Source organism: Helianthus annuus, chromosome 11 (assembly GCF_002127325.2).
Source record: "Helianthus annuus cultivar XRQ/B chromosome 11, HanXRQr2.0-SUNRISE, whole genome shotgun sequence".
In the NCBI taxonomy this organism is placed as follows: Eukaryota; Viridiplantae; Streptophyta; class Magnoliopsida; order Asterales; family Asteraceae; genus Helianthus; species Helianthus annuus.
Genome location: NC_035443.2, coordinates 176704201 through 176716845, shown reverse-complemented (window position 1 = coordinate 176716845; position 12645 = coordinate 176704201). Strand labels below are relative to the sequence as shown.

General features: G+C 36.1%; 1 protein-coding gene and 1 long non-coding RNA gene across 4 annotated transcripts; both read right to left on the bottom strand.

Moving 5' to 3' along the window:
• Nucleotides 1-643: 643 nt before the first annotated feature.
• Nucleotides 644-7051, bottom strand: LOC110891208 (serine/threonine-protein kinase AFC1). 3 transcript variants are annotated; one of them, XM_022138902.2, is made up of 12 exons: nucleotides 6789-7051; nucleotides 5469-5640; nucleotides 5285-5311; nucleotides 5043-5196; nucleotides 4914-4962; nucleotides 4691-4805; nucleotides 4366-4457; nucleotides 3448-3604; nucleotides 3298-3362; nucleotides 2352-2449; nucleotides 1097-1202; nucleotides 644-958 (listed from the first exon to the last, which is right to left on the bottom strand). In XM_022138902.2, the coding sequence occupies exons 1-12, from the start codon at nucleotides 6897-6899 to the stop codon at nucleotides 800-802; spliced, it is 1305 nt and encodes a 434-aa protein (XP_021994594.1). In that variant the 5' UTR covers nucleotides 6900-7051; the 3' UTR covers nucleotides 644-799. The 3 variants fall into 3 exon arrangements, with proteins under 3 accessions (XP_021994594.1, XP_021994595.1, XP_035836014.1); XM_022138903.2 differs by having other exon boundaries at nucleotides 5469-5630; nucleotides 6789-7049; XM_035980121.1 differs by lacking the exons at nucleotides 4691-4805; nucleotides 4914-4962 and having other exon boundaries at nucleotides 5469-5630; nucleotides 6789-7050.
• A 3960-nt stretch (nucleotides 7052-11011) lies between these two features.
• Nucleotides 11012-12427, bottom strand: LOC110891209. Its single transcript, XR_004873015.1, has 3 exons — nucleotides 12268-12427; nucleotides 11693-11810; nucleotides 11012-11593 (listed from the first exon to the last, which is right to left on the bottom strand). It is a non-coding gene; the product is annotated as an uncharacterized LOC110891209 (long non-coding RNA).
• Between the last annotated feature and the right edge of the window lie 218 nt (nucleotides 12428-12645).

Below are 12645 nucleotides of genomic sequence, written 5' to 3'. Positions count from 1 at the left end.
CTACCTCGAAGTTTGTGTTTTTTGTTCACTTGATTGATTTTTTCTCTTGATGTAAGCTTCCTTTGTTCTTGACTATGTACTTGCGTTGTTGGTTGCGACTTCGTAGCACCTTGCTATGTGTCGTTGCTTTTTCGATTGATGAATAAAGGTTCCATTGTTGTTGTTCAAAAAAAAAAAATTGGGATTTTTCATACAAAATAAAAATAAAAAAGTGATTATATTGTTGTGTGATATTAAACTCAAATTATTATCATCATGTGAATCAAAACCTGTTTGCTTATTTATCGGAGGATTCAAGAAACAATAAATGCATTTCTCAACAAATGCATTGGACTGTAGTAAGAAGATTTTACATCTTTCATTTTCAAATATTTATTACCAAGTATGAATTAGTTATCATATGTGATTAATTACTATTCACATTTGTAACACATGACAAACATCTAGTTGTTTAGGGTTTGAAAATGAATGAGTTATCATAAGCTATCAATGACCATTTAAGAATCATACTTGCCAAAATTGTAGTACTTTTAATCGCAAACCAAACACCACCTTCAGAGTAAACATTAATCGCGACCCCATAACAGGGTATCAAACATCAAGCTCTCGGCTCTTAGGACCCGAGATAAAACACCAAAACAAAGAAACTTTCGGATCAAAACCATTCACACTATACATCCAACATTCAAACACAGATAATTATCAGATGATTTTGTGGGTATAACGGTAAAACCATCATTAAAAGCTTTTGTTTCTATATTAAACATCAAGATTTTTCTATTAACATAGAACTTTCCAATTACAAAGGATACCCGTACCGTCTAATATCTCCGGTGAAGAAAGGGTGCCTTAAAGCTTCCCGAGCCTTAAGCCGTTCTGATGGGTCAAACCGAAAGAGCCCCTGTAAGAGGTCAATCAGGGCCCCGGCAGAGTGATCCACATGCTGCATTACAAGGTTCTGCATTCGAAAGAAAATGTTTCACATGAACATACGCACTTGCTTTTGACTTGTCAATATTGTAATATTTCCGTTTTGATCCAAACCCGTTACCCGACCTGACCTTCAATAACAGGAATCGAAAAATATATTAATTACCTGCAGGCGAGGAAGTTTCCACACCGCCCTCATACTTTCTCTTGAGGTTGCACCCTCGGGCCAATCTAACCGTGCACCCTTTCTGAAATATTTTTCAGATCGACGGCTGACAAAATTTCAGGTTTATGTTAGTGCTTTTCCGGCATCCATGAAATTAACTAGAGGTGGCAAAATGGGAGGGTTTGGTGAAAAGAGTAGAAAGAGGTCAAACTTAATAAACAGGAGCAAACACTTTTTTATCTTTTTCTATCTTCCATACACAACTAATATTTAAGTTAAGAGTAAAGTACACGGATGGTCCCTGTGGTTTAACAAAACTTTGGATTTCGTCTCTAGCTTTCCAAAAGTACACAGATGGTCCCTGTGGTTTGCACTTTGTAAGTTGTAACGCATTTAGTCCCCAGCTTTTTCCAAAAGTACACGGATGTACTTGTGGTTTGCACTTTGTAACGTATTTAGTCCCTAACTTGGACATGCTAAAACCTTCACATTACAAAATGCAAACCACAGGGACTATGCGTAGGGGTGTAAACAAGCCTAGAGGCTCGAGAGCTACTAGTGATCGGCTCGGTTAAAAGCTCGAACGAGTTGAGCCTTAACGAGCACGAGACCGAGCTCGAGCCTGAAATAAAGCTCGTTTAGTTATGTTAAGGCTCGCGAGCCCAAACGAGCCTAAACAAAAGTTTAGTTTTTTATATATATAATATAATAATGATGATGATAACATTGGTGAGCCGAGTTCAAGCCGAGCTTTGGCTCGCTTAATCGCTGTTAAAACGAGCTCGAGCCGAGCTTCTAGCTCATTTGAGGTTGTTCTCGAAATAGCTAGAGCCGAGCTCGAGCTTTGGGTTTTACTCGCGAGCCGAGCTCGAGCTCAGAGAAGTAGGCTCGAACCGAGCCGAGCTCGAGCTCGAGCTTTATAAAAACATAACGAGCCGAGCTCGAGCCTAGTCAGGCTCAGACTCGGCTCGGCTCGTTTACACCCCATAGTCTATGCGTGTACTTTTAGGAAGCTATGGACCAAATCCAAAATTTTGGTAAACCACATAGACCAAACGTATACTTTACTCTTTTAAGTTATTGAACAAATGCAAGTTAGGCGATTTACAATCATTTGACATGTTCCCTTTTAGCATTTTGTCTTATTGAACACGTTTGAAATCGAAAAAAACAAACCCAATTTGACCCACATATAAGTTAACGGGTCGACAATGCCACATCTAGGACTAATAATAACAGCTTCAAAATATCTTACTCGGCTCTCATAATCATATGTTGAGGAAGCGGCCCTAAAACGCGCTCCATCATGGCAAGATGTTCCAAGTTTTCATGGGTTTGGAACAAAGCCTCCCCCTAGTTGCAAAGAAAAAAAGAAAGCAAATAAATTTAAAAGGTTTATCATTAACATTATTTCCTAAAAGAGCATTTATTTTAGGGCAGTTGTCATTTGTCAATAAGAAACTTCATATAATCGTGGCCTCAATGATTAAAAAAATTGTAAGCATCATTAAGTTGCTGAATCCGCATATAAGCCCCTACATTTTATTTTAACATGGTTACCTTTTAAGACTAAACGTTAACGTCCCTGGGCTTTATTGTGTAACAAAAAAAAATGCATGGTTAAATCCTTGAACTTTATACAAAAAGGTTCTTTTTGCATGATTAAGAATCGACACATTATAAAAACATTTTCATTAGAGTAAAATACATGGATGGTCCCCGTGGTTTTGCCAAAATATTGGATTTAGTCCCTCGCTTTCCAAAAGTACACGGATGGTCCCTGTGGTTTGCACTTTGTAACACAATTAGTCCCTAGCCAACAAATTTAAAGGTTTCAATAGGTCCAAATTAAAGGCTAAACGCATTACAAAGTGCAAACCACAGGGACCATCAATCTACTTTTGGCAAAGTTTGGGATTAAATGTGTTACAAAGTGCAAACCATAGGGACCATCCGTGTACTTTTGAAAAGCTAGGGACCAAATCCAAAATCTTGGTAAACCACAGGGAACATCTGTGTACTCTACTCTTTTCATTAATTTATAAAAGTCCGGTCTTTTAATTATTGTTCAAAAGTATAGCATATTAATTTATGCGTCAGCGAAAATCCAGATAAATTTGTGTATGAAGACCCATAAAAAGTACCATATTTCCCATTTTGTATATAACTATAAGTTAATATAAACAGAACATAACACTTACAGAGCAAAGTTCAACAAGTATGCAACCCACCCTCCACAAATCACATGGATAACTCCATCCAAGGCCTATGAGCGATAAAACACGGAACTTAAACGACAAAAATGATATTACTTGCTGACACCACAGGATAAAAGAGTAGACGACACTTACCCAATATAACCTCCGGGGCCCGGTAATGACGTGTTGATACAACATAACTGTGATCCTGGTGTTCAAATGCAGTACTCCCGAAATCAATTAGCTTAATAGCACTTGTTTTTGGCAAATTCTTGAAGTAGGACCCGTCTTTTCCTGATCTTGAGAGAAACTTGATATAAACAACAGTCATCAGAAGTTTTGTTCACTTAACAACAAAAACCATTAATTTTCATCACAAGCGAAACTAAATCTCCAAAAGGAACAGTAAGAACTCATTTGACTTTTAAATTTGAATCATATATGTTGAGAATTCAGTAAATTTATAGTTTTATACATCAACTGAAGTGTTCGATTAATTTTGAAGCATTAAAGTCACAACTTCACAAATTTGTGTAAGTTTATGGAATACTGAATTGATATTATTTGAATAATGCATTACAATATATAGATAACCGAATGCAAACCCTAGATACCTAACGGACCCATGGGATCATAATAATAGACATAGTAACATAGTCCAATATTGGATCATATAAGTCGACAATTCAGTAAATTTACAATTTTATACCTCAATCATAGTTATTAAAGCGAGCGCCTAGGCGCAAATAAAGCCCCGGGCCCAACAAATCACCCTGAGTGCGCCTCGCGCCTTTAATAACTATGACCTCAATTGATGTGTTCGATTAATTTTGAAGCATTAAAGTCGACAACTTCACAGATTTGTATCTTTGCATCTGTGAATTTGTCGATTTTCTTCAACGGAAAATCTTTCAAATTTTTACTTAGCATTTCAATGGAAATATACGAACCATGAAGTTGTCTGACTTATTAGATCCAAATTCAAGTTTTTGATATGTTCTTACAGATCCGACCAAATATTTAGTTTTCACTTGATCCTGATAACAGGTACAAAATAATAAAACACCATACCTTGTAATCCGGCACCTTGATATACTCTGATGATACCAGAAGAATATTTTCTGGTTTTAAATCCGTATGTATAAGGCGTAGATCATGCATAACTGCAAGAAAATAGGCGGCAGAAATTAGACAACCAGAACCAAAAATGACGATGACGATGACGATGACGATGACATTAGTGATACACGTAAAGATAAATGGAAACATAACACTTATATACAGGCAACAAAACTAATAATAACAAGAGTTCATAAGAAAGGCACGTTTTGCATGCAAAAATTCAAATAATAAGAAATTATGGAAAACAAAGATGGTACAAGTTTTTAGCACACACATGCTAAAGATTCCAAAAGTTGTCTGCCAAACTCGCGAACAAGATCAATAGGAAATGAACGGTAGTGGTTTTTGCGGAGAAAATCATATAAACTTGGACCAAGCTTCTCAAAAACCTGTTAAGAAGTTTTTAACTCACTAAAAATACAACACATGACGATGACGTGGCGGCGTCAATGCCAATTGCTAAATCATAATCTCAACAAACACCAGTGAGTACTTACAATACATATATGATTACGATAGTCAAACCAATTCCGTATTTGCACACAACTGCAAAAATTAAACACGCTTACACCACATCACTTTAATTTCTACAACCACATTAAAGAAAATAAAAGATTAAAACCTACCGTGAGCCACCAACATCATGTCTGGCAAGCTTCTGTAGAACATCAATTTCAATCATGGCAGCTTCACGATACTTGTTTATTGAACGGACAACTTTAATTGCTACAGGCTCTTTCTTTTCATTGTCCAAACACTCCAAAACTTGCCCGAAAGTACCTTAATCGGGTTCATTAACACAATTTCCAAAAAGAAAAAGTTAGTTATAGATCACGACATAAAAAGAAACAAAAAGAAGATGGCTAACCTTCACCCATTTTGCTCAATATCCGATCTGAAATTGAGAAATAAAGTATCATTAACACATGCCATGTACACAAAATTGATAGAAAATTACCATTTACATTAGAGGTTCATCATCAGATCTCTTTAAGTTGGTTTTATTAAGATATAAATATACAAAACTTGTTATGGAGCTGCAGTGTTCTTACATCGAGGAGTTATATTCTCTCCTACAGCAAATACATAGTGGCCTTCTTTATCATCTGGTCTCCATGGAGGGGAACCATTGTGAGGTATCCCTTTGTAATATATTGAAGAGTATGAAAAAACGGAGACTACACTATTTACAAACTCCTGTCCGCAGTACAAAGCTGGAAGTACCTATGTGACAAATAAGCATTAAAACATTAGAATTAACATCTGAACAATCAAGTCTTGTGAATTTATTTATAACATGAACTCAAAAGCGTTTTATATGTCATGCATATCTCATAAGAATATTACATACAAGTCAAAATGTTTAAATCATTCTTGATTCAGACAGATCCATATTAAATCATTCTTGATTTAGACAGATTCATATTAACTCCCCAACTAGGATCTTGGTTTTGAAAAGTGCGCCTAAGGCATGAGACAATAGAGGCTGCAGCGAAAAGCATCTCGGGGTCTTGACGCAGCGCTTCATGCATGTGTCGGTCAGGCATATTGCTCTAGAACATAACGACTTTTGTGAGGCAGATATGTAAAACAATCAGAAGGATGAAGAGATTACAAATGATTTACAAGATAAAGAAGTTTGGTATCTAAAAGAGATGCAGCTTTTGGTTGTACATAGAGTAACATCTCACATACATGAAGCTCTGGCCTCACGCCTCCGCTTTCAGGAAGCTAATCGCCTCACGCTTTTTTACACCAAGACAACGATATGATCAGGCAAAAACAGATCCATTTCCTAATTTGATCATAAGTATATACAAAATCCTAAACTTTCTTATGTACAGTTTTCAATTAATTAGATGTTTTCATGTATGACGATATGTCTTAACAATATAACATCCATAACTATTAATCTGTTAAATCACATAACAATCTATATTTCCGGAATAACCTAAGAAACAAAAACTAAAAATCATCAACATCAACACAAACACCTCAAAACTCAAAAGCTCAACGTTTCTAGCCAATTGAACAACATATAATCAATCCATCCAAACAAAATCGCTAAAAATACAAAATATCATAACAATTTAAACCTTCGGATCCATAATCAACAAGCTTCTGCAAACAAAAACTATCAACATCAACAACACAAACCACTCAAAACTCAAAAACTCAACGCTTCTAGCAAATCAAACAACATATAATCAATCAATCCAAACAAACTCACTACAAAAACTAAATATCACACCAAATTAAACCTTCGGGTGAGGAGGAACATGATTCGGTACGTTCCAAGCCAATCGAACATGATATAACCAATCAATTCATACAAATTCACTAAAAACACAAACTATCACAACAAATTAAACCTTCGGATGAGGAGGAACATGATCCGGCACGTCCCAAGCCAATCGAGGCCGTTTTCGCGGTCGTTTATCCAAATTTTGGTGCGGAAACTCGACGATCCTTTGCGTCTCCATCACGTAACTCGATCTAAGATGCTAGGGCTTGAAAACATGTATAGATAAAGATGAATTGAAGAGATTTGTGCAGATTTTGTTTGTTTGAGTTGCAGAAACCCTAGATTTAATTGAAATTTGGGGAAGAAAGGTGACAGTGGAGGATGAGGCAGAAAGTAACCATGGTTGAGTTAAGTTGTTATCTTTGAGATTAGGTTTTGACCATGGTTAGGAGTTGTCACGTGATTTGTTACTTTAGTGGCACGTGATGTGAGGATCGAGGGTTACTTTTTCTTTTTCGGGTTGTGGGAAATTTGTCAATGTTTTAAAAACCAATTAAACCGTCCGGTATATCTGGTCGATATATTCGTTCAAATTGTTTTCGAGTCAAATCCAGTACGATATAAAAACCGGATTTTAAAACATTGGAATTTGGAGTCGGCGGTGGCGACTATGTAATTGGGCTAACTTGGTAGCAATTTTGGGCTGGTTCGTGTCACGCAACGCATAGATTACTTTTTTTAAAATTGTTTGATTAAGAGATAAGAAATAAAGAACAATTTCGATTTCCAAAAAGATTCTTAACACTACTCGATTTGCACTCCCAAAACGGTTTGGGCAGTACTGGTACGAACCCAAACTACTTGTCTGTATACTGGTTCCCGCTCTCGTCACCCAAACCAGTTCCAACACGACCCTGTTTGAGTCACAACTGTTTCAACCCGATCCAAACCGATTTAAATAGGGTTCGAATATTTTTCACCCAAACCAGTTTAAGACCCGAACATGTTTCTCCTCAAACCAGTTTTCCGAAGAAAAAAAACCCAATTTATACACCTTTTGTTTAATTATTTAATTTATAAAATAACAAAAAAAATGTATCAAACATGATAACATTTTATACAGATTAGTGTTTTCTCCGATATTATCTGCACTTATAACATGCTTAACTTCTTTGGATTCACCGATTTTCATTAGTTTTAGCTTCTTAGGGGCTGTTTGGCAACTTCTGAATGATTAAGTGCTGAATCAGTAAGAGGTCTGAACCATTAAGTGCCGAACCAGTAAGAGGACTGAACCATTAAGAGCCAGTATAATGCTTAATCCTTCAGAAGTAAGTGTCTGACCAATTCAGATTAGAGGTCTTAACCATTCAGACTTTGTATAATACTTAACCATTCAGAGGCAAATGTCTGAACCATTCAGACATCTGCTCACGAAACAAACAGTCTGAACCATTAAGTGTTGAACCAGTAAGAGGCCTGAACCATTAAGAGTCTTATTAAGAGGTAAACAAACAGCCCCTTACTCTTCAAACACAATACTTAGGTTGGGTCATGGGTATACCCAATTTTGATGGTGTGTATCGACACTATCTCTTCAGCTTGTAAAAAAGGGTGAAGTTCTTAGTTTTGAATGAAATCTACTGAATTTGTTGCTCCAAGGGTGAAGTTCTTAGTTTTGCCTCGAAATGTTTGTCACAACCCCCGATCCCTAATTCCCGGGAGCGGGCGACCGTGAGCCAGTTTCAGTGGTATCGGTGTTTATCAATTTGGCAGCGGAAAATTTCATCAGGACCGTAGTTAGGAAATATTTTATCAGAGTTAAACACCAAAAATATTTAAAATAAAGAAATGGGTTAAAAGCCCAAGTTTATCTGGTAACACATTTATAAGTGGAACAAAACCCGATTTTTCATTTTGATACATTTATAGGGAATAATCCCAATTATTTGAAAATAATTCTCCTTTTAAATTAGGTAACTTTTATTGCCACTTTTCTAAGCCTTCAGTGCTCTCCGGCTGGCTTTTATTGGCTTCACACTAAGTTACCTGAAACACGTGTTTAAAACATTTTATCAGCAGGAAAGCAGGAAATACTGGTGAGTGAATCCCAGTTTAATCAAAAAGAGTTTTATCGTTTCACAGTATTGAGAGCGATTACAATGTTTATATCTACACAATTACTCATTCAGTACTTGTCACTCGACCGGATCTGTGGCTATGGTCATATCACACATTGGCTACCTCTTCGTCCAATTGTGAAGATTATCAAGTAATGTATACAAAACCCCATAATACCGGCAGTAATTGAAGAATTACAAAGACTCAATCACTGATAAATCACATTGTAAAATAATTAAGGTTTTGTAAAACAGTTGGTAAAATGGAGATTACTCACATTGCTATTATAGGTCTTTCCTTTGTGACTTCCTGGTTATAATCTAATTATATAAACAATGCACACGTGTTAGTATAATAACCCATTTTAACATCAGTAATACCCTCCCCGAGACGGCATTCCAACGACTACGTCGGGCAGAACCACGACAGTCGTTACGGAACCCTAGATCAATCGGGCAGAGTATCTAATACGACTCCAGGGGTTATGATACTTACAATGAGGCAGAGCTTCGCTATTTAGGGGGTATAATGTCCGGGTATAGGGCCTACACTATAGAAATTGAGAGAGAATCACGAAATTTGAGCAAGAAAAATGAAATGCCGATCGTTCCAATTTATAGGGCCTGATTTGGGTTTTTACACGGCCCGCGTAAGACGTAGCTAAGGGCTACGCGGCCCGGTTCAGAAAAGACGGCTAGGGTTGCTAAGTCATTGACACGTGGCGGCTTGTGGTGTCTTCCGGATATTGAGCTGTCGCGGCCCGCGTAAGTCGAAGACATAGTCTTCGCGGCCCGCGAGAGACTAAAATCTTGTTTTTATTTTATTTTTGATTATATAAGGTATCTCGGGACCAGTTTTCGTCTACGGGATGTATTTTAGGACATATAGGGGTATTCTAAATATATTAGGGGTGTCAGAAATATTTTTGGAGGGTTGATATATCTTGGTATAACTCCTGGATTAAAATAATGCACTCACATTAAGTATAGTAACCCAATTCCACTTTATCCATACGTCACGAGACAGAACCCCAACGAATTTAGGCGGAGCCTTGATATACGTTACGGGGTCCTACGTCAATCGGACAGGGTATCGGTGATCAAGGGTTAAAACACTTAAAACGGGGCAGGGCTTTATTATTATTTAATATTTAAGAAAAAGAAAGAAATAGAAGAGATAGGGAGAGATATCGAGAAAGAACTGGCAACAAAAAAATGAAGAGGGTTGAGTCCTATATATACTCTACTTTGAGCTTGAAGCTCACGCAACCAACATCCACGTACACTTCTGTCATATTTTTGCTTTCAATGTAAGTATTGATTTTAATATGATACTAGCCTAAGATCCCGCGAGTTTCGCGGGTGGCTTAACACAAATATATAACTTAAAATTGTTGAAATAATCATTTGAAATAGATAAACGTTCAAGTAACGAAATCCATTCCTCTACCCGCTCATACGTAATGTATCAAACGAAGTTACAAAACCAACGCACTATTTTTACAGTCCAATTAAACAAACAATACAAATATCGTACGGCTACCGTTAGGCTCTTGCACATGTCTTTTAAATTGCTTAATTCAGCAAGGGATGTTGGCAACGTTCCCGTCAATCGGTTTGAGGACAAAATCCTGGAGTAAAGTATCAAAGAACAGAATAAGTTAAAATATGTGACTAATCGAAGAACAAACAAACAAACCGAGAGCCAAACAGCCTTACAATGTTTGTAAATTTATTAATCTCCCCAAATAAGAAGGAACAATCCCCGAAAAGTTATTTGCTTCAAGGTTCCTATGTAAAATGTATAGTTAGTTACATCACCATAAATAACAATATTAAACATACGTTTTCCTAGAATTAAGAGTAAAGTACACGGACGGTCCCTATCGTTTACCAATATTTTGGATTTGGTCTCTAGTTTTCTAAAACGTACACAGATGGTCCCTGTCGTGTGGTTTGCACTTTGTAACGCATTTAGTCCCCAGCCAACAAATCTAAAGCTTTTAGCATGTTCATGTTAGGGACTAAATGCATTACAAATTGCAAATCACAAAGACTATCCATGTACTTTTAGAAAAAGGGGGGACTAAATGTGTTACAAAGTGCAAACCACAGGGACCATCCGTGTACTTTTGGAAATATAGAGACTGAATCTAAAATTTTGGTAAACGACAGGGACCATCTGTGTACTTTACTTTATAATTAATGGTAGTAAGTAGCTCAATATTATGACATAGTCATCTAATAAATTGGACGGTTAATAACAAACACTACCAAATAGAAAATAAATGTACAAATATGTCAAAGTTTTGTAATATTTCCTAGTTCCGCTGCTATCTTTCCAAAAAAGTGGTTTCCAAGAAGAGAGCTGCGTAGTCAATGGGTCAATGTTGTGAAAACATAAACTAAAGATTCAAAGCTTAAGTTAATAAACAAAAAGATTATATAAATAGATTTTTACATTGATTGCAACTGTGATGAACCCAATTCAGTTGGTATGGTACCACTGAGGTAATTGTTTGCAACTGTGATGAACCCAGTTCAGTCAATCGGTAACCTTTATGGTGGTGTATGGAGGGTGACGGTGAAACGAAGAGAGGTTATGTAGTGTTATCAGTGAAATTAAATATTACATTATAAAGTAAGTGGATTGCAATTATAATCACAAATCTAGCTGCAAACAATTCATAAATTTCTAAATATCTCCTTGTATTAGTAATTTTATCGTATATTAGTAATTTCAATCAGTCATGTGTTCATTCTTCCTCTAATTTGGGTCCCAACTTAATTCTTCACCTTTTTAATTCTTCTTCTACAAAACAACAGATATCATCAAAAGTATGCATATCGTAATAAAATCTTTAAGATGTTAACAAATAACAAACTTGACACTAAAAGATGATTACGTTACCTCTAGAATTGTATTCTTGAATTCACTACTCACCGCAATGCCATTATATATAGAAATAGAACGACCATTTTGGAACTCGAATCCAGCCATTGCAAGGAGCCTAATCAATCTCTGGCTTCTTTGTGATTGCAAAGATTTTAAGAAAAGAATGATAGTTAAACTATTAGCACAAAATTATTATAAGAAAACAATTAGTATTAATAAAAGACCTATTGGCATAAAACATGAACTGCTGAAAGTCTGAAACGTAATAAGATAGAAATTTCCTTTTTACAAAAGTTATTCAAGATATTGGAAACATCTTTTTTTTTTAAATAGTGGTACCTCATGTAGCAGCCACCACTTATTTCTTTTGCAAGACCAAAGCAAACAAACATAGTCATGCAATTAGAAGGTCAAATATCAACTACGCGGAGTAATTTTACAGGTTCCTGACAGTGCTAAAAGAAGTGAACATATATATTAGATAGAACTTAAAGATTTTGAGTTGATCATGATTTTTATCATATTTCAAAATCAAATCCGATTCAAACTAAAAAACCTAAATTAATCATGTAATAAGTTACGGTAGTTACCTTAATGCAACAGTCTGGTGTTGAGAAAGTCTAATCATTTCTTTGATGCAACAATCTGGTGAAACGGTTGTGATGTGCCGGCAGTGGTGAAGATAGGAGACGCCAACACAGTGATGAAGAACGCCTAGCCGGTGAAGCGCGAAAAGTTGTTCGTAAACATTTCAAGACATTCTCTATATCAATCCCTGCTTGCATAGATACAATAACTATATTATTAAAATCGATAACTATAGATATGTAGAAAAATAAGAAACTTTTGTCATTTGATACTCGATATCGATATATAGTTATGCATCCTTATTCAATGGTACCTTAATAAGATTTCATACACATTTATGAGCCTCTAAAGCTACTGTGTAATATGTACACAAATTATGT

Excerpts from the sequence above, each read along its gene's own strand:
- LOC110891208 (XM_022138902.2), bottom strand. The coding sequence starts at position 6,899 with ATGGAGACGCAAAGGATCGTCGAGTTTCCGCACCAAAATTTGGATAAA. Across the intron at positions 5,197-5,284 it reads ATTGAGCAAAATGGGTGAAG|GTACTTTCGGGCAAGTTTTG; the intron begins GTTAGCCATCTT and ends AACCCGATTAAG. Across the intron at positions 959-1,096 it reads GGAAACTTCCTCGCCTGCAG|AACCTTGTAATGCAGCATGT; the intron begins GTAATTAATATA and ends TTTCGAATGCAG.